This window comes from Oryctolagus cuniculus (assembly GCF_964237555.1).
Source record: "Oryctolagus cuniculus chromosome 16 unlocalized genomic scaffold, mOryCun1.1 SUPER_16_unloc_1, whole genome shotgun sequence".
Classification (NCBI taxonomy): Eukaryota; Metazoa; Chordata; class Mammalia; order Lagomorpha; family Leporidae; genus Oryctolagus; species Oryctolagus cuniculus.
This window is the reverse complement of record NW_027208201.1, coordinates 6364869-6387287: the sequence shown is the minus strand read 5'-3', so window position 1 is coordinate 6387287 and position 22419 is coordinate 6364869. Positions and strand designations below refer to the sequence as shown.

The 22419-nt window shown below is 44.0% G+C and overlaps 1 protein-coding gene across 1 annotated transcript in view; it reads right to left on the bottom strand.

Annotated features, from left to right (window-relative positions):
* LOC138847805 (vomeronasal type-2 receptor 116-like) overlaps positions 1 to 17236 on the bottom strand; it is a 38154-nt gene extending 20918 nt beyond the window's left edge. Inside the window, exon 1 of the mRNA XM_070067618.1 lies at positions 16983 to 17236. Within this exon, the coding sequence (XP_069923719.1) occupies positions 16983 to 17236 (254 nt within the window). The remainder of the gene's footprint in view (positions 1 to 16982) is intronic.
* Positions 17237 to 22419: the final 5183 nt, after the last annotated feature.

Below are 22419 nucleotides of genomic sequence, written 5' to 3'. Positions count from 1 at the left end.
AGAATGGAAAAAATATTTGCGAATTATGCAACCGACAAAGTATTAATAACCAGAATCTTCACAGAGATCAAAAACTCCACAACAGCAAAACAAACAACCCACTTAAGGGATGGACCAAGGACCTCAATAGACATTTTTCAAAAGAGGAAATCCAAACGGCCAACAGACACATGAAAATATGTTCAGGATCACTAGCAATCAGGGAAATGCAAATCAAAACCACAATGAAGTTTCACCTCACCCTGGTTAGAATGGCTCACATACAGAAATCAACTAACAACAGATGCTGGCAAGGATGTGGGGAAAAAGGCACATTAACCCACTGCTGATGGGAATGCAAACTGCTAAACCCACTATGGGAGTCAGTCTGGAGATTCCTCAGAAACCTGAATATAGCTCTACCACATGACCCATCATCCCACTCCTTGGAATTTACCCAAAGGAAATAAAACTGGCAAATAAAAGGGGTGTCTGAACCTCAGTGTTTATTGCAGCACAATTCCCAATAACTAAGACATGGAATCAACCTAATGCTCATCAACAGAAGACTGGATAAAGAAATTATGGAATTTGTACTCTATAGAATACTATACAGAATTGAAAAAAAAAATGAAATCCGGTTATTTGCAACAAAATGGAGGAATCTGAAAAACATCATACTGAATGAAATAATCCAGTCCCAAAGGGATAAATACTATATATTCTCTCTTATCTGTGACAACTAATTGAGCACCTAAAAGGAAAAAATGTAGAAGTGAAACAGACACTATGAGAAACAATGACTTGATCAGCCCTTGTCCTGACTGTCAAGGAACAACTTACTATTCTATTCCTTTTAGTATTTTTTATTCTACTTAATACCATTGATTGAACTCTTTAATTAACACACAATTATTCTTAGGTATTTAAATTTTACTGAAAATTGATCCATGTTAAATATAAGACTGGGAATAAGAGAGGGAGTAGATGTATATTTCGCACATGCTCACTTGGACTTACCCCTAATGGTGGAGCTAGAAATGTACTAGGGGATTCCAATTCAATCCCATCAAGGTGGCATGCACCAATGCCATCTTAATATTCAAAGTGATCAGTTCATAATTGATCACCTTGATAGGGTTAAGTGTCAAAGGGATCACATAAACAAGTCCAGTGTCTGCTAATAACTGATAGATTAAAAGGGAGAGAGTGATCCAACATGGGAAGTGGGATACACAGCAGACTCATAAAATGGCAGAGTCCTAAATAATACTCTGGCCTCAGACTCAGCCTTTATGGCATTCAGATCAGGCTAAAAAGCCCATGAGAGTTTCTCAGGCATAGAAAGTCAAGACACTGTGGCAAAAAAATGACCTAAATAAAAGATCTGTATGAGTGAGATCTCAGCAAAAAGAATGAACCATCAAAGAAGGAGGTACCTTTCTCTAGTGAGAGGAGAGAACTTCCACTTTGACTATGAAGTGGGTCTACTTTAAGAACCCTGGAAATGCGAATACAGACCCTGGTAGGTAGCTTGATTTGATTATGTAATTGGTTCCTGGCACATTCTTGGGAGATTTGAATTGAGTGCTAGACTCCTATGCTTCACCACATCCAATCAGGTGCAGCAGTATGGTGGGTATTTTGTGACTATACCAGTGAAGGGGTTTGAATTCTCTGCCCCTCTTGTTACTTATTCTGTCAAATGCACACTAAGATTTAAATCTCTTAGTTTCACAGGGAAAGTGAACAGGAAGCCCACAGCCTACAGAATGCATGTCACAGTCTGGTGATCCAGACCAGGACACAGCTCGAAGCCAAAGGGAGAGATTTCTAAGTCAGTCACAGTGCTGAGACCTCGCCTATGTGTCTCTGTGGTCAGAGCAGGTCAGAACTCTGTGTCCTTTTATTGCTATATCCCTCTCCATCCCAGGAAGTCAGGGAAACCCCTAGCCCTGATGCTCTGCACTGTGACTGGGAAATAAATTGTAAAGGATGTGTGGAGGTTAACATCTGTGCATTGTCTCTCCTGATGCCAGGATTTGAATTGTCTTTGTGCATGGTTCTGACTTTTCTTCACCAGGATGTGTGAAGGGCTGACTGTACCCGAGGTCCAAGGGTTCTATTCCTCTCCTATTGAGCTTACCTGAGTATTGGAGCCTCCTGCCTGCCAATATCCTAAGTTATGATTGTCAACGGGCTTTCTCTGGGTCAACAGTTTCTGAGCACAGGACCTTTTATTGGAAAAGGGCTTGCACTGAGATATTTGGAGAGGATTTGCTTTCTGAAAGACCCGGATATATGACAAGATGGCCTTTGGGAGAACACATGACAGGATAAGTGGGTGAAGTGGGAGGCAACTCTGGAAGAGAGCACGGCACTATGAGCATGGTGTGGTCAGAATAAGACTTGCCCTGACCATCTCATGGTGTGCAGGAAGGATATCTACTCTCATCCCTGTCCTTGAGAAAAAGTAAACACTGATTTAGATGTTATCGAGAGCATACTCATGCCTGGGAACACTTGGTAGCCAGTCTCAACAGAGGTGAGCCTTCCCACAGTGAGCTGGGGACACACAGGATACAGGCAGTCAAGTAGTCTATAAGCCCTGGCCATGGCCATCCATGCCCCTGAGCTGCATCTCTATTTAAAATATATGTTTGCTTTACTTTAGACGTTACATAGAGAATTCTAAAAGTATGCTTCCCTCTGTTTCTATAAATTGACATCTAAAAATGATTTAGATAAGCAGATTATCTTAATAGACTTCAATACATTAAAATTTCTATGATTCAACTTGGTGGAAATGATTTGCCATAATGTTTAGAATGTTTACCTTATTTACCTTATTTCAGTACTGTTATTTTTAAGAACAATAGAAGTTTTATTCAAGTGTTTTAGTATTTGTGTAAGTGTGAAAGATTCTGGGATGAGTGTACTCATTAGCAAAGCAATTAAACCATTAGAGAATATTATCATTGCTCAATATTATTAATGACTATCATTACTTAGTTTTAGAAAACATTTTTAACAAACATAATATAAAATAGTTTATGAAATAGACACAAGATAATAGTCATTAAAAAGTAATCAATTAAGTAATCTCATGTAAAACTCATATCACATAAAATACTAGTATACTGGTTAAAGTTTATAAGTTATATTTGCCTAGAAATTTAACACTCAACATATTTATATTTAAATATATTGTGTATTTGGATAACAGAGAGTATTGTTTCTTCAGTATCCTCATTATTTTCATAATATCCACATGGGCCTCGGCAGATCAGAAGTCCCCACCCTCGGGGGAGAAGAGGGATTCGGGCAGCCCCAGCATTGGGCGATGAATGTGGGGGACTGGGATGGGCTCAGGGCTGCAGGGCTGCAATGAGTTAGGGGCTTTGTGTAACAGGTCTCGCTGGTCTCAGCTGACCGAGTCCCATTCTCCTGAAGGCCACACGGGACACAAGGCAACCTCCCCAAACGGCAGAGACTGCAGCAGGGTCCCAGGCCAGGTAAGGCATTTTCTATGCTCTCCCCTGACTGCCCACACTAGGAAAGGCTCCCCCTTCCAAGGCTGACTGGAACGGGGCAGGGTCTTTCTCTAGGATGCACAGGGCTGCAGCCACCTCTGCGATGGGAACAACTATGCCCCTCCACTGGGACTCCTGCGGGACAGCTGCCTCCCCTCAACACACTCCGTGTTCCCCTAGGTGCAGAAGCTGCCCAGGAATGGCGGCGATGTCCATGCCATGCTGTAGCGGTGCCCCGTGGAAGCTCGAGGGTAAGTTTTGGGGTCCACGTGACTTGTTGGGATCCAAGGTGTAGGGAAAGTCCATTGGTTGAGCTTGCTGAGGGTGTCAGGACGGTGAGGTTTCTGGGTGGCCATGCAGGGCTGGATTGGGGGCTGGGTTTGCAGTTGGGGCTGTGCCCTGCCCTGTGACTGGCCAGCCACTGCCTGACAAGCCCTAACTGCTGGCTTTTCCTCCCCAGGGCCCGCAGGGTGCCAGCGCCCAGATGATCGTGGTGGTCTTGGAAGTGGGAACAGAGCTGCAGCTTCGCCTGGGAGCTGAGGGCCTGGTGCTGGCCCCACAGACAGCCCTGCAGCTCACGCTGGGCCATGTGGTGGTCGTGGTGGTCCCTGAGCATGTCATGACAGCAGAGAGGCTGTGGTTCCCTGCCCAGGCCCGCTGGCTCCTGCTCACAGGTGCTGACTCCACCTGGAAATCAGCATGGAATACGGGTCTGCCATTCCCCAGGGAGCAGACAGGGCAGCTGGTGCTCCCCAATTCCCCCAGCCACCGTCGGCACGCATAGTCAATGCAGTGCCAGGAGCCCGCTCCTCTGGCCACCCAAACACCCTCTTCCTCACCCCTCGCTACAGCTACAGAACTGCCGCCCCTCAGTACTCCTCCCACATGCCCAAGCCTCACCTGGAGAGGCATCCTCTGCCAGCTGAGTTCCAGTTGAGTCTCCATGGCCTGGAACCCCTGGCCTGCTCTGCCCTCAGACCTCTGCCTGACTCTCCCTAAGTCCAGGGCCCAGAGCCCCTCCATTCAAGGCCCACCCAAGGCCAGGCTGCAAGGTGTGCAGAGGTCTCTTCCATCACTGATGCCCCACAGCCCTGGGAGCCCTCAGGCCCCACACAAACTGCAGACAAGCTGACAGCAAGACCATGGACACCTGCCCCTTCCGGGATTGCCACCTCCCTGACCTCACGCCCTGCTGAACGAGGGGGACACTCTGGGTGTGGGGGCTGTGGAGAAATGCCGTGGGCTCTCACCAGACTGTCACCAGCTGGAGATACTTGGAGGAGAAGTGGAGCTCCGGATTCACTGGAGTGGGCGTGGGGGTGGGGGTGGGGGTGGGATGCTGCCAGTGACCCTCCCATTGTGCTGGCTGGGGAAGATGGTGGAAAGGCTCCTAGCACTTGCCTTGTTAGTGGCTGAAAGAAGAGACTCCAAGTTCACTCCACAGTGAGAGAACTCACCAACTGTGACCCGCTGGGAGGATTGTCTCCACTGTTGTATCTGGATGAGAATTTTGTGTGCTGTCATTGTCCCTGTGGAAAATCCACCATCAAGAACTGAGACTTACGCAGTCCTTGGAACATGTTCTTCTCCATGAGACAGTTTGCCCATAGACAATCATTCTCGTGTTTGTAACTCTTGTGAATCCTATCAATACACTTTGGTATTCAAATGTTATATGGAGATGTGCTCTCTTTGTGATCTACTCCCTGGGTTGAGCATTCAGAAAAAGGGGAGAGAGTCACACGTGTGATGTCTTAGTTTCTCATGATGCTACTTGGATACTTTGGCTCGAATACAACAGAAAAATGAGTTGTGTGTGTGTTCTATTTCTTTTCTATCCCAAGCATACATTTCAAAAGGCACCTTGCAGATGACCAAAAAAGGATACCTATTGTTTGTAAAGAGTGATTTTATTTCTTTGACAGACATAAAGAGAGGTAGGTGCAGAGAGAGGGAGAGGGTGAGGGGGGAGAAGCAAAGAGAGAAGGGAGAGAGAGAGAGAGAGAGAGAGAGAGAGAGAAGATCTTCCATCTGCTGGTCCACTCCCCAATGGCAGGAAATGTTCTGCTACATGAGACAGTTTGCCCATATATAATCATTCTCTTGTTTGTGACTCACGAAATATATCCATAGTCTTTGGTATTCAAATGGTATATGGAGATTCATACTCTTTGTGGTATACACTCTGCTTTTATAGTTCAGGAAAAGGAGAGTCCCACACTCGGTTCAATAGGCTAATCCTCCACCTGTGCCACTGGCACCTCGGGTTCTCATCCTAGTTGCTCCTCTTTCTGTCATATCTCTGCTCTGTCTCGGAAAGGCAGTGGAGGATGGCCCAAGTCCTTGGGCTCAGCACTAGAATGGTAGACCAGGAGAAGCATGTGGCTCCTGGCTTCAGAACAGCCAGATGCACCAGCTGCAGCATGCCTGACGCAGAAGCCATTGGAGGGTGAAGTAATGGAAAAAGGAACACCTTTCTCTCTCTCTCTTTCTCTGTCTCTCCACTCTGCCTGTGAAAAAAAGGACAAATTGATTCAAATATTCATAACATGATTTCTTTGTTTCTAATTATGCTACTTGGATTCTTTGGCTTGAATTAAACAGAAAAACGAGTTGTGTGTGTGTTGTATTTATTTTCTTTCCCAAGCAGACATTTGAAAAGGCAAATTGTTGGCTGGAAGATGTCACCTTTTGCCAAAGGCACAGTGAACACACAGGGAGGGACATTTTCAAGGTAGTGGTGTCCACCTCCATGAGTTAGAAGTTCGTGGATGGGAGGGGCGGAGCCAAGATGGCAGAATAGTGAGGCCACGCACCAATAGTCCAGGAAAATTTAGTTTAATAAAAGGGGAGTTATGGTAGCCTCAGAAAACGGACCAGGAAAATATTGCAGAGGAAACTCTTCTGGATCTAGTGGCTGTGAATCGGAGGACCTACTGGGAGAACAAGGTCGCCCATAGCGTGGAAGCCGAGCCGCGGGAGCAGCAGGGTCTGCACGCCAGTGCAGGAAGGGGAGTGCATGTCACACAGACACCAGCGGGGAGAGTTGTGACGCCCAGGGCTCTGAGTCCACATATCGGCACTTGAAGGGGAGGTGAGCTCAATAACCCGAGACATTGGTGGGGAAACGGGGGTCAGAATCTAGAGGGGAGCCAGAAAGTGCACCAGACTCACTACCGGAGAGAAGGAAAAAAAAAGGCGGGGGGTTTCTCTCTCTGCCAACCTTGCAAAGGTTACAAGGCTGCAAGGCTTACAAGAGTTTCCAAGAGTTTGCAAGAGACAAAGAGCAGGCCCCCTCTCTGGATTTACATAACAACAGGGGAGAGCTAAGGAACTGAGTCACTACAATACAGTAGCCTAGGCAACCCAGTGGGAGTCCAGAGGAGAAACAGAGCCTGCACAGACTCTTTGGGTAGAAGCCAGAGATTGGAAGCTAAATACCATCAATTCTGCACAGCCGTGCCATGCGGTATTACTTACCCCCTGAATAAATAAAATAAATAAATAAATAGAGAGAGATTGACCACACATAACCTGAGGGTGTCACCGTTGCACACCCATAACCCAGAAGAACCAAGCAAAGCTCTCAGGCCACACCCATCTCAAGCCTCCAAGTCTCCTCCAACAGCAGGCAGTCCACTTAACACAGACAGAGTATATAAAAAAAAAAAAAACACCTCACAGTGAGGGAAAAAGAATTAACCATGCCAAGCAATAAACACAGAAATTGAGGGAACAAGATCAACGATGACACTGTGACGCCTCCCTCATAGTATTTTTTTTGTCTGTTCTACTTAATATGACTGGTTTAATTCTGTAATTATCACACAGTTATTCTTAAGTGTTGAAAATTAACTGAAATGTGATCCCTGTTAAACATAAGAGTGGGAATAAGAGAGGGAAGAGATGTATAATTTGGGGCATGCTCGGGCTGACTTGCCCCAATTGGTAGAGTTGGAAACATACCAGGGGATTCCAATTCAATCCCATCAAGGTGGCATGTGCCAATGCCATCTCACTAGTCCAAGTGATCAATTTCAGTTCACAATTGATCATAATGAAAGGACTAAGAGTCAAAGGGAGCACATAAACAAGTCTAGTATCTGCTAACACTAACTGATAGAATAAATAAAGGGGAGAGTGATCCAACATGGGAAGTGAGATACTCAGCAGACCCATAGAATGGCGGATGTCCTAAATAGAACTCTGGCCTCAGAATCAGCCCTAAAGGCACTCGGATCTGGCTGAAAAGCCCATGAGAGTATTTCAGGCATGGAAAGCCAAGACACTCTGGCAAAAAGATCTCTGTGAGTGAGATCCCAGTGGAAAGAACAGGTCTTCAAAGAGGGAGGTGCCTTTCTCTGAAGGGAGGAGAGAACCTCCACTTTGACTATGACCGTGTCTAAACAAGATAAGAGTCGGAGAACTCAAGGAGCTTCCATAGCCTTGGAAACTCATGACTGGTGCATAGGGAGATTACTGATGCCATAAACAGGAGTGTCAATTTGTAAAGTCAACAACAGGAGTCACTGTGCACTTACTCCTCATGTAGGATCTCTGTCCTTAATGTGCTGTACACTGAGGCTTAATGCTATAATGAGTACTCAAACAGTATATTTCACTTTGTGTTTCTATGGGGGTGCAAACGATTGAAATCTTTACTTAATGTACACTAAACTGATCCTCTGTAAAAAAAAAAAAAGAAGAAGAAGAAGAAGAAATTATCAATTCCCAACTTGACTCTCACTGGGATTAAACATGACAATAGGTCTGCTCTGATTTCATCATCATTTAAAAAAAATCATCTATTATTTTTCACTTTATGTTTCTGTGTGGGAGCAAACTGTTGAAATCCTTACTTAATGTATACTAAGCTGATCTTCTGTATATTAAGATAATCGAAAATGAATCTTGATGTGAATGGAAGGGGAGAGGGAGTGGGAAAGGGGAGGGCTGTGGGTGGGAGGGACGGTATGGGGGGGGAAGCCATTGTAACCCATGAGTCGTACTTTGGAAATTTATATTCATTAAATAAAAGATAAAAAAACACCCCAAGCCAAGATTATGAAGATGATGAGATAGAAGAAATGCAAGAAGCAGATCTCAAAAAAAAAAAAATATGATAAGAACATTTAGAAGTTTTCAAAAACAAATCCTTGAACTACAGAAATCCTTATTGGACAGGATTGAAAATCTCTCTCATGAAAATGAAATATTAAGGAGGAATCAAAATGAAACGAAACAACTAGTACAACAGGAAACTGTGATAGTGATGAGAAATCAAAATGAAATGAAGAGCTCAATAGATCAAATGACAAACACAATAGAGAGCCTTACAAACAGAATGGGTGAAGCAGAAGAGAGAATATCGGACTTAGAAGACAGAGAACAGGAAAGGATACAGTCAACCCAAAGAAAAGAAGAGGAAATTAGAAATCTAAAACATATTGTAGGGAATACAGGATACTATTAAAAAAGCCAACATTCGGGTTCTAGGAGTTCCTGAAGGCCTGGAGAGAGAGAAAGGATTAGAAGGCCTTTTTAGTGAGATACTAGCAGAGAACTTTCCGGGTTTGGAGAAGGACAGAGTCATCCTAGTACAGGAAGCTCATAGAACCCCCAGTAAACACGACCAAAAGAGATCCTCACCACGACACGTTGTAATTAAACTCTCCACAGTGAAACATAAAGAAAAGATCCTAAAATGTGCAAGAGAGAAATGTCAGATTACTCTCAGAGGATCTCCAATTAGACTCACAGCTGACTTCTCATCAGAAACACTACAGGCTAGGAGGGAATGGTGAGACAGAGCCCAGGTGCTAAGAGAGAAAAACTACCAGCCCAGAATATTATATCCTGCTAAGCTCTCATTTGTGAATGAAGGTGAAATAAAGACCTTTCATAGCAAACAGAAATTGAAAGATTTTGTGGCCACTCGTCCGGCCCTGCAAAAGGTACTTAAAGATATGCTACACTCAGAAACACAGAAACACGGCCATCAATATGAAAGAAGGGAAAGGAAGAACACCTACCAGTAAAAGAGCATGGGAAGCTCAAAGCATATATTAGAACTTATCTTTGGGAAATGGCAGGGCAAAGTCACTATATATCAATAGTCACATTAAACGTGAGTGGACATAACTCTTCAGTTAAAAGACACCGATTGGCTGACTGGCTTAAGGAACAATGCCCAACTATTTGCTGCCTACAAGAAACACATCTCTCTAACAAAGATACATGCAGACTGAAAGTGAAAGGTTGGAAAAAGATATTCCATGCCAACAGAAACCAGAAAAAAGCAGGTGTAGCCATATTAATATCAGACAAAATAAACTTTAATAGAAAAAAATGTTAAGAGAGACAAAGAGGGGCACTATATAATGATTAAGGGTTCAATTCAACAGCAAGATATAACGATTATCAATGTATATGCACCTAATTACAGGGCACCAGTCTATTTAAAATATATGTTAAGGGACGTAAAGGGAGACTTAGATTCCAATACAATAGTACTAGGGGACTTCAATACTCCACTCTCAGAAATAGACAGATCATCCGGACAGAAGATCAACAAGGAAACAGCAGATTTAATCGACACTATTGCCCAAATGGATCAAACAGATATCTACAGAACTTTCAATCCTACATCTACAGACTTCACATTCTTCTCAGCAGTGCATGGAACCTTCTCTAGGATTGATCACATACTAGGCCATAAAGCAATTCTCAGAAAATTTAAAAGAATTAGAATCATACCATGCAGCTTCTCAGTCCACAGCAGAATGAAGCTGGAAATTAGCAACTCAGGAAACCCTAGAAAGTATGCAAACACATGGAGACTGAACAACATGCTCCTGAATGAACACTGGGGTCATTCAAGAAATCAAAAGAGAAATCAAAACCTTTCTGGAAGTAAATGAGGATAACAACACAACATACCAAAACTTATGGGATACAGCAAAAGCAGTATTGAGAGGCAAATTTATAGCAATAGGTGCCTATATCAAGAAATTGGAAAGGTACCAAATAAATGAGCTTTCAGTGCATCTCAAGGACCTAGAAAAACTGCAGCAAACCAAACCCAAATCTAGTAGGAGAAGAGAAATAATTAAAACCAGAGAAGAAATTAACAGGATTGAATCCAAAAAAAATACTACAAAAAATCAGCCAACTGAGAAGCTGGTTTTTTGAAAAAATAAACAAAATTGACACCCCATTGGCCCAACTAACAAAAAAAGAAGAGAAAAGACCCAAATCAATAAAATCAAAGATGAAAAAGGAAACGTAACAATAGACACCACAGAAATAAAAAGAATCATCAGAAATTACTACAAGGACCTGTATGCCAGCAAACAGGAAAACCTATCAGAAATGGATAGATTCCAGGACACATGCAACCTACCTAAATTGAACCAGGAAAACATCGAAAACATAAACAGACCCATAACTGAGACAGAAATTGAAACAGTAATAAAGGCCCTCCCAACAAAGAAAAGCCCAGGACCAGATGGATTCACTGCTGAATTCTACCAGACATTTAAAGAAGAACTGACTCCAATTCTTCTCAAACTATTCAGAACAATTGAAAAAGAGGGAGTCCTCCCAAATTCTTTCTATGAAACCAGAATCACCTTAATCCCTAAGCCAGAGAAAGATGCAGCACTGAAAGAAAATTATAGACCAATATCCCTGATGAACATAGATGCAAAAATCCTCAATAAAATACTCGCCAATAGAATGCAACAACACTTCAGAAAGATCATCCAAGCAGACCAAGTGGGATTTATCCCTGGTATGCAGGGATGGTTCAACATTCGCAAATCAATCAATGTGATTCACCACATTAACAGACTGCAGAAGAAAAACCATATGATTATCTCAATAAATGCAGAGAAAGCATTCGATAATAATCAACACCCTTTCATGATCAAAACTCTAAGAAAATTGGGTATAGAAGGAACATTCCTCAATACAATCAAAGCAATTTATGAAAACCCACAGCCAACATCCTATTGAATGGGGAAAACTTGGAAGCATTTCCACTGAGATCTGGTACCAGACAGGGATGCCCACTCTCACCACTGCTATTCAATATAGTTCTGGAGGTTCTAGCCAGAGCTGTTAGGCAAGAAAAAGAAATTAAAAGAATACAAATTGGGAAGGAAGAACTCAAACTATCCCTCTTTGCAGATGATATGATTCTTTACTTAGGGGACCAAAGAAATCTACTAGGAGACTATTGGAACTCATAGAAGATTTTGGCAAAGTTGCAGGGTATAAAATCAATGCACAAAAATCAACAGCCTTTGTATACACAGACAATGCCATGGCTGAGGAAGAACTTCTAAGATCAATCCCATTCACAATAGCTACAAAAACAATATAATACATTGGAATAAACTTAACCAAGGACGTTAAAGATCTCTATGATGAAAATTACAAAACCTTAAAGAAAGAAATAGAAGAGGATACCAAGAAATGGAAAAATCTTCCTTGCTCCTGGATTGGAAGAATCAATATCATCAAACTGTCCATTCTCCCAAAACCAATTTATAGATTCAATGCAATACCAATCAAGATACCGAAGACCTTCTTCTCAGATCTAGAAAAAATGATGCTGAAATTTATATGGAGGTACAGGAGACCTCGAATAGCTAAAGCAATCTTGTACAACAAAAACAAAGCCGGAGGCATCACAATACCAGATTTCAGGACATACTACAGGGCAGTTGTAATCAAAACAGCATGGTACTGGTACAGAAACAGATGGATAGACCAATGGAACAGAATTGAAACACCAGAAATCAACCCAAACATCTACAGCCAACTCATATTTGATCAAGGGTCCAAAACCAATCCCTGGAGTAAGGACAGTCTATTCAATAAATGGTGCTGGGAAAATTGGATTTCCACGTGCAGAAGCATGAAGCAAGACCCCTACCTTACACCTTACACAAAAATCCACTCAACATGAATTAAAGACTTAAATCTACGACCTGACACCATTAAATTATTAGAGAGCATTGGAAAAACCCTGCAAGATATTGGTACCGGCAATGACTTCTTGGAAAACACCCCAGAAACACATGCAGTCAAAGCCAATATTAACATTTGAAATTGCATCAAATTGAGAAGTTTCTGTACTGCAAAAAAACAGTCAGGAAGGTGAGAGACAACCAACAGAATGGGAAAATATATTTGCAAACTATGCAACTGATAAAGGGTTGATATCCAGAATCTACAAAGAAATCAAAAAACTCCACAAGATCAAAACAAACAACCCACTTAAGAGATGGGCCAAGGACCTCAATAGACATTTTTCAAAAGAGGAAATCCAAATGGCCAACAGGCACATGAAAAAATGTTCAAGGTAACTAGCAATCAGGGAAATGCAAATCAAAACCACAATGAGGTTCCACCTCACCCCAGTTAGAATGGCTCACATTCAGAAATCTACCAACAATAGATGCTGGCAAGGATGTGGGGGAAAAGGGACACTAACCCACTGTTGGTGGGAATGCAAACTGGTTAAGCCACTATGGAAGTCAGTCTGGAGATTCCTCAGAAACCTGAATATAACCATACAATTCAACCCAGCCATCACACTCCTCCTTGGAATTTACCCAAAGTAAATTAAATTGGCAAACAAAAAAGCAGTCTGCACATTAATGTTTATTGCAGCTCAATTCACAATAGCTAAGACCTGGAACCAACCCAAATGCCCATCAACAGTAGACTGGATAAAGAAATTATGGGACATGTACTCTATATAATACTATACTGCAGTCAAAAACAACGAAACCCAGTCATTTGCAACAAGATGGAGGAATCTGGAACACATCATGCTGAGTGAATTAAGCCAGTCAGTCCCAAAGGGACAAATATCATATGTTCTTCCTGATTGGCGCCAACTAACTGAGCACCAAAGGGGAAACTTGTTGAAGTGAAATGGACACTATGAGAAACAGTGACTTGATCAGCTCTTGTCCTGATGGTTGATGTACAATGTAATACTTTATCCATTTTAGTATTTTGTTTTTCTTCTAGTACCATTGGTCGAACTCTGTAATTAACACACAATTATTCTTAGGTGTATAAATTTTAACTGAAAAGTGATCCCTGTTAGGAATTTGGAAAACATTATGTTGAGTGAAATAAGCCAATCCCAAAGGGACAAATACCACTTGTTCTCCTTGATAGGTTACAACTAACTGAGCACCAAAAAGGAAACCTCCTGAAGTGAAATGGACACTATGAGAAATGGTGACTTGATCAGCCCTCACCCTGACTGTGGATGAGCAGCTTAATATGTTATCCCTCTTAGTATTTTTTTTGTTTGTTCTACATAATACTTTTGGTTGAATACTGTAATCAATACACAATTCTTCTTAAGTGGTGAAACTTAACTGAAAAGTGATCGCTGTTAAATATAAGAGTGGGAATAAGAGAGGGAAGAGATGTGCAATTCAGGACATGCTCAAGCTGACTTACCTCAAACAGTAGAGTTAGATACATACCAGGGGATTCCAATTCAATCCCATCAAGGTGGCATGTACCAATGCCATCTCACTAGTCCCAGTGATCAATTTCTGTTCACAATTGATCGTTATGATAGGACTAAGAACCAAAGGGATCACATAAACAAGAATAGTGTCTGCAAATACTAGCTGATAGAATAAAAAAGGGAGAGAATGATCCAACATGGGAAGAGAGATACACAGCAGACCCATAGAATGGCAAATGTCCTAACAGCACTCTGGCCTCATAATCAGCCTTTAAGGCATGCAGATCTGGCTGAAATGCCCATGAGAGTATTTCAGCTATGGAAAGCCAAGACATTCTGGGGGAAAAAAAATCTAAATGAAAGATCTCCACGACTGAGATCCCAGTGGAAAGAATGGGTCATCAAAGGAGGTACCTTTCTCTGAAGGGAGGAGAAAACTTCCACTTTGACCATGGCATTGTCTAAAAATGATCAGAGTCAGTGAACTCAGGGGGCTTCCATAGCCTTGGCAGCTCATGACAAGAGGCTAGGGTGATTACTGAGGCCATAAACAAGAGTTTAATTTGTTAAGTCAACAACAGGAGTCACTGTGCACTTATTCCTCATATAGGATCTCTGTCCTTAGTGTGCTGTACATTGAGATTTAATGCTATAACTAGTACTCAAACAGTACGTTACACTTTATGTTTCTGTGTGGGAGCAAACTGTTGAAATCTTTACTTAATGTATGCTAAACTGATCTTCTGTACATAAAGAGAATCGAAAATGAATCTTGATTTGAATGGAAGGGGAGAGGGAGTGGGAAAGGGGAGGGTTGTTGGTTGGAGGGACGTTATGGGGGGGAGACATTGTAATCCATATTCTGTACTTTGGAAATTTATATTCATTAAATAAAAATTAAAAAAATAAAATATCTCATACATTTGTGGGTTAAAATGACCAAAAATATACCTATTGTTTTTAAGGATTTATTTTATTTATTTAAAAGAGTTACAGAGAGAGGGAGACAGAGACACAAAAGGGTCTACCATCTGCTGGTTCATTCCCCAAATGGCCACCTTGGCCAGAGTTGAGCTAATCCAAAGCCAGGAGCCAGGAGCTGCCTCCAGGTCACTCAATGGGTGCAAGGGCAAAAGGAGTTGGGCCATTCTCCACTGTTTCTTAGGCCATAGCAGAGAGCTGGAGTGAAGTGGAGCAGCTGGGACTTAAACCAGCGCCCAATGGGGTGCGGTGCTGCAGGCCAGGGATTTAACGCACTGCACCACAGTGCCAGCCCCATAATGGATAAATATTTTTGGTGATGGATATACTTGTTAGCTTGTTTGGGTCATTGTGCACCACTCACATGTATGAAAATACTACACATTTGTAGCCAGCATCATGTCACAGCTTGCTAAACAGCCCTTGTGCAATGCCAGCATCACACATTGGAGCAGGGGTTTGGATTCTGAACGCTCCATTTCCCATCCAGCTTCCTGCTAATGCACCTGGGAAAGCAACGAAAGATGGCCCCAGTGCTTGGACCCTTGCATCCATGTTGAGGCCCTCTAAGTCCTTTCAATGTAGAGATGGCATCCTGCAGACTTGCTCATTGGCACTGCTAAAATATGCCTTGAAAACTGTGTGTGACAGTGAACACAAGAACCAAAATCCATGAGGGCCAGTGTGGTAGCCCAGCGTACATTGCCACCCACATGGCTGCAGCATTCCAGCTGAGTGTCCTCAGAGCACAGGTTGCTGCACTTCTGATCTAGCTTCCTGAAAACACTCCTGGGAAGGCAGTGGAAGATCGCCCAGGTGCTTGTGTCCCCACCACCTCTGTGGGAGATCCAAATGAAACTCCAGGTTCCTGGCTTCAGTCTGGTCCAGCCTCTAAATATTGCAGCCATTTAGGAAGTGATTCATGTATGAGAACTCTCCCTCTTTCTCTGCCTCTCCTTCTCTCTCTGTGATCTGCATTTCTAAGAAAGAAAAAATAAATACAAAACACATGGAAATGATTATTTGCAGTCTTATTCAGTCCAAGAAATCCAAGGATTGAGCCCCATAATCCAGATCAAACATACTCCAGATCAAAGTCCTTCCTTCTGAATTCTAAATCCAGGGTGTATTTCACACATGCAGAAGGACTCCACAAGAAATTTCAGTTCATATAACACACCAGGTATGAACACAGGTTTCACAAGAGTTACAGGCCCCAGATTAACCTGACAATCCCAAACTGTCCAAATTCACCTTCAATAAATGCAAGATGTGTAAGAACTCATAGTGCTGCTATATTGATTGTCATCACAGTGCCCTGGTATTTACAATTGGAATTGGGTATTACAATGGTGTCACCAAAACTCTCATCCCATTTACAGCTGAGGACACTGGAAATCATTGACACCGAAAATTCATCACTGCCTCTATTTCTCCAGTGCCTGAGGCAGATGTGAGAGCACACGGCATTTCTCCACAGCCCACCAAACCCAGAAGGTCCCCCTCATCAACAGGGGGTGAGGTCAGGAACGGGGCCATCCTGGAAGGGGCAGATATCCATGCTCTTGCTGTCAGCTTGTCTGCAGTATGTGTGGGGCCTGAGGGCTCCCAGGGGTGGGGGGCATCAGTGTTGGAAGACATGTCTGTGTGCCTAGCAGCCTGGCCTGCGGCAGGCCTTGATGGGAGGGGCTCTGGGCCCTAGGCTGGGAGAGGGAGAGGGAGGCAGAGGTCTGAGGGCAGAGCAGGCCAGGGGTTCCAGGCCATGGAGACTCAACTGGAACTCAGCTGGCAGAGGATGCCTCTCCGGGTGAGGCCTGGGCATGTGGGAGGAGCCCCGAGGGGCGGCGGCTGTGTAGCAAGGGGTGAGGAAGAGTGTGTTTGGGTGGCCAGAGGAGCAGGCTCCTGGCGCTGCATTGGCTGGGAATTTCAAAGATGGCTGGGGGCTGTGGGGAGCACCAGCCACCCTGTCTGCCTGCGGGACACACACATCGGGTACTCCCTGGGGAACTGCAGACCCGTATTCCATGCTGATCTCCCAGGTGGGGTCAGCACCTGTGAGCAGGAGCCAGCGGGCCTGGCCAGGGAACCAGAGCCCCTCTGCCGCTGTCAGGACATGCTCAGGGACCACCACGACCACCACATGGCCCAGCGTGAGCTGCAGAGCTGTCTGTGGGGCCAGCACCAGGCCCTCAGCTCCCAGGCGAAGCTGCAGCTCTATTCTTGCTTCCGAGACACACATGATCATAGAGGGGCTGGCACTCTGTGGGTCCTGGGGAGGAAAAGCCAGCAGTTAGAGCTTGTCGAGGAGAGGCTGTCAGGGCACAGGGCAGGGGACAGCCCAAATTGCAACCCTAGTCCTCAAACCAAATCTGCATGGCTGCACACAAACCTCACCATCTTGAAACCCTCAGCAAGCTCAACCTATGGACATTCCCTGGGTGCTTGAGCCCAAGCAGCTGAGTTGGACCCCAGGACTTTTATTGAGTGTTACTTGAGGCAACACTTCACAGTGGACTGAACATGGCCACACCTGTGTAGGTTCAACACCTCTGGGTACACAGAGTATGTTGAGGAGAGGCAGCTCTCCTGGATGAGACCCAGTGGAGGGGCTGATTTGGGGACTCCTAAGCCCAGGACAGCATAGCTGCTCCCAGAGCTGAGGTGGCTGCAGGCCTGGACATCCTAGAGAAAGTCCCTCCCCCATTCTAGTTAGGCTTGGAAGGGGGAGCCTTTCCTAGCAGAGGGAGTCAGGAGAGGGCATAGAAAATGCCTTACCTGGCCTGGGACCCTGCTGCAGTCTCTGCCTTTGGGGAGGTTGCCTTGTGTCCCATGTGTCCTGCAGTAGAATGGGACTCAGTCAGCTGAGACCGGCGAGACCTGTTACACAAAGCCCCTAACTCATTGCAGCCCTGCAGCTTTGAGCCCATCCCAGTCCCCCAGATTAAACCCCCAACACTGGGGCTGCTGGAATCCCTCTTCTCCCCTGAGTGTGGAGACTTCTGACCTGCCAAGGCCCATGTGGATATTACATCATCAATTATGGCTATACCAACCACTCAGCTTAAAAAGGAGTCTGCTCTGCTGTTATGCAATCTGGGTCCTACCTGCAGATCCTTTAGCACAGCCTGAACAAGAGCATCACTGGACCCATGGGAGTGATGTTCCCATCCCTGGAACTGTGCTCACCTCAGCACATGCAGACATGGGACAGAAACCTTCCAGACATCTCTCTCTCTCTCTCTACTTCTCCACCCCCCCACACACACTCAATCTGTCACCTAGACACTCTCCCCCAACATACCTGCTGTCTCCAACTGGGCTGCTGGTCCCTTCTGGACAGGAGTCACTGGGGCTCCTTGGGCACCAGCAGCCACTCATGGTACAGATTCTCTGGTCTGTCTGTGCCAACCCCAGGTGATGTCTGCTTCCTGCAGATGTCCCATTGGCTCCTGCTCCTTCTCTTCACCTGAGTCAGAGGGTTCCCTCCATAGCTGGTACCCCAGACAACTTGAGCGCTGGGGAGGTGATCCTGTGGCCTTTCACTGGCAGAGTGAGCTCAGACAGTGGGAGCTCCTGGGAACTCCTCCAGGTGTGGTAGGCAGAGGTAGAGCCAGCTGATTTGCCAGGGAGGAATGGTAGCTTTGGCTTCCTTCTGGTATTTAAAGCCTGATGGGCTGATGAGAGGTGGAGTTTGCTGTGCAGCACTCAGTCAATCGGGATAATGATAGGCTGTCAGTCTGTCTCTCCATGACAGTCAATCAAATATAGCCAGCCCTAGCCCCATGAGAAAATTTCTACATGGAAAGCTAAGACACTTTGTAAAACACACACACACACACACACACACACACACACAACAAACACCTAAATGAAAGATCTCTGTGAGTGAGATCCCTGTGGAAAGAATAGGCCATTAATGAAGGAGATACCTTTCTTTGAAGGGAGGGGAGAACTTCCACTTTGACTATGACCTTGTCTAAATAAGATTGGAGTTGGTGAAATCAAAAAGCTTCCATATTATTGGCAGCTCATGACAAGAGCCTAGGGTGATTACTGATGCCATAAATGGGAGTGTCAATTGTTAAGTCAACAACAGGAGTCACTGTGCACTTACTCTCCATGTAGTATATCTGTCCTTAATGTGCTGTACATTGTGATTTAATGCTAAAACTAGTACTCATACAGTACTTTACACTTTATGTTTCTGTGTGGGTGCAAACTGTTGAAATCTTTACTTCAGATTTTCTAAATTGATCTTCTGCAGATAAAGATAATTGAAAATGAATCTTGGTGAATGAAATGGGAGAGAAGTTATGGGGAGGCAAAAGCCACTGTAATCCAAAAGCTATACTTTGGAAAAGTATCTTTATTCAATAAACGTAAAAGAAAAATCCAATCCAGTAAGAACTCCCTATGGTATGCAATTCTGTTAAGCAAGTGTCCTTACTCCTTGATATGATTCTATTTTCCATAGCCTTGTCCAATTTTAGAGGAATTGACTTTTTTAAAGAGTTATTTATTTATTTGAAAGTCAGGGCTACACAGAGGGAACTGGAGAGGAATAGATAAATAAAGTTCTTCCATCCATTGGTTCACTCTCATTTGATTGCAAAGGCTGGAGCTGATCTGATCTGAATCCAGGAGCCAGAAGCTTATTCCAGATCTCCCACATGGGTGCAGGGGCCCAAGGACTTGGGCAATACTCCATTGCCTTCCCAGGCAATAGCAGAAGTTTGAATCTGAAATGGAGCAACCGAGATTCAAACTGGCACACATATGTGATGCCAACACTGCAGGCGGTAGCTTTACCATGCCATAGTGCTGGCTCCATGATTTGATTTTTGAATTCAATCTTTTAACATATTTACTGGTTTACTTACCTATTTATTTATTTAGAAAGGCAGAGTAGCAGTGAGAAAGGGAGACCCAAAGAGACATCTTGCATTAGCTTGTTCTTTCCACTGCTTTTACAGACTCTTCAGGGAGCAGGATTGTAAGTCTGGCATCAAGAAATTCAACATGTGCCTCTAAGGTTTGTGGGCATTTCTGGAGGTGGCTTATTCCCCTTGGGCTGCTACACCAACCCAGTTTCTTCTCTAACCTATTAAAACCAATGTCATACGCAAATTTATGTGCATGGAAACTTTCCATGTTTTACATATGGATAATGTGGTTCCCACATATATTTTCCCTTGGCCCATGGCTTATCCGTTGATAGGACTGTCTACTGGGGAAAGTCCTTGTATTTTCCAGGGATCCATGGATTTCCTGATGATTTGGTTATCTACTGTCTTCCTCTATAAAGGAAGAGGTTACAGGACAAAGTCATAAGAAGGGGAGGTGGAGGCAGCTGGGTCCCCATCCATGGCTGGAGGTCTGCATCTTCCACTCTGCTCAAAGGGTTTTGTTTTCCAAGGGGAGGCTGAGAAGAATGATGATTCCCAAGACCTTGAAAAGGAAGCAAGAAGTGCTTGTGACCAGCTGTGTCTTCCAGAGCCTTGTCACTTGAGTCAACACCCACTCAGGCAATGCAGTCCAGCGCCAGCCTGTGGAGGGGAACCTGGAGAAACCCCAGCAGGTCTGTGTGCTCAGACTACTGCAGGGGTTCCATGCCAACAGCAGCGAGGGAGAGCCTTTACCCACTTTGGATTTTGCATATGTCTGGAAGATGACAGCACCAGCAATCCCAAATAGATCCCCAGGTCTGGCTGGTGCTGGGGGTCTGCAACCCAGGTCCAAGCCCACCCTTGAGCCAGCCTCAGAGATGGCAGTGATGCTTCCACCAGCAGATCTGGGTGTCTCCTGTCCTGTCTACAGCCAACAGGTAACTCCTGAGGACATCGAAAGGCAGACGAGGAAAGTGAAGAAGCTGAGGAGGACACTGGCTGAGGCCCTGCAGGCAGACAAGATCATCAGAGTGGGAGAAAAGGTGGGGAGGGGAGACTGACCATAGAGACACTGGAGAGAAGGAGCAGCCACTTGGTGCGGGCTCTGTAGGGGTGGGAAACCCTCCAAGAAAGAGCTTTCCATGTTTGTCTTTGTGTGTAATGCCAGTTCTGCCCCCTTTATGGATCCAGCAATCCTCAACTTTTTTTTATTAAACTCTTTGATAGACAGAAATTGTAGAGTGCCCCTCTTTTTGTGCATGACTTTTTATGCATGACTGCATAAGTTTTCCATGAGAAAGGAACTCTTTCAGTGGTTCAGTTTCTCTTTACAGTGTGTTTTTTTAAGATTTATTTTATTTATTTAAATGTAGAGTGACAAAGAGAGAGGGGTACTTACAGAGAGAGTGAGCTCTTCTATCCTCTAGTTCACTCCCCAAATGTCCCCATGCCATTTGAATTTGACCCCTTAAAATATATCATAATGTTGCCCCTTAATATTCCCCAGAAGTCCCATCTGGGGTGCCACATATATGATCGGAATTTGGACCTCTATGTCTGTCTACTTCATCCAGACAACTAAGGCTGATCCCAGCCACAACCAGAAGCCAGGAATTCTACTTTTGTCTCCTACATGAATAGCAGAAAATCAAGTACTTGTATCATCACCCTATGCTTCCCCTGGCACATTAGCAGGGAGCTGGATTGGAAGTTGAGCAGCTGAGATGGAATTGGCTCTCCAGTATTGGTTGCTGGTGGCTCAAGCAGTGGCTTAACCTGTTGTGCTGCAGCACTGGCCCCTATGTGGCTATTTTATTTTATTTTTTTAAGCTTTTATTTTATAAATTTCAAAAGTACAACTTTTGGATTATAGTGGTTTTCCCCCCATAACCACCTTCCCACCTGCAAACCATCCCATCTCTACTCCCTTTCCCATCCCATTCTTCACTAAGATTCATTTTAATTATATACAGAAGTTCAATTTAGTGCCTACTGAGTAAAGATTTCAACAGATTGCACCCACACAGACACACAACTATAAAATACTGTTTGAAGACTAGTTTTACCATTAATTCGCATAGTACAACACATTAAAGTGAGAGATCCTACATGGGGAGTAAGTGCACAGTGACTCCCGTTGTTGATTTAACAACTTACACTCTTATGTATGACATCAGTAATCACCTGAGGCTCTTGTCATGAGCTGCCAAGGCTATGGAAGCATCTTGAGTTCACAAACTCTGACCTTATTTAGACAAGGTTGTAATCAAAGTGGAAGTTCTCTCCTTCCTTCAGAGAAAGGTTTCATTTTTACATCAATATCTCCATGGGTAACCCATTGAGGGGTTATTGTCATACTTATTTTTCTTCTTCTACTACTTAACATTGAAGGAAAAGATGGCCCCTGCTCCAAAGACTCTCTTTCTTTTATGTCCATTTGAATCATTTTCTTTTTAAAAAAATAGTTTATGTATTTATTTAATTTTGACATAGAGTTACAGACAGTAAGAGGGAGAGACAGAGAGAAAGGTCTTCC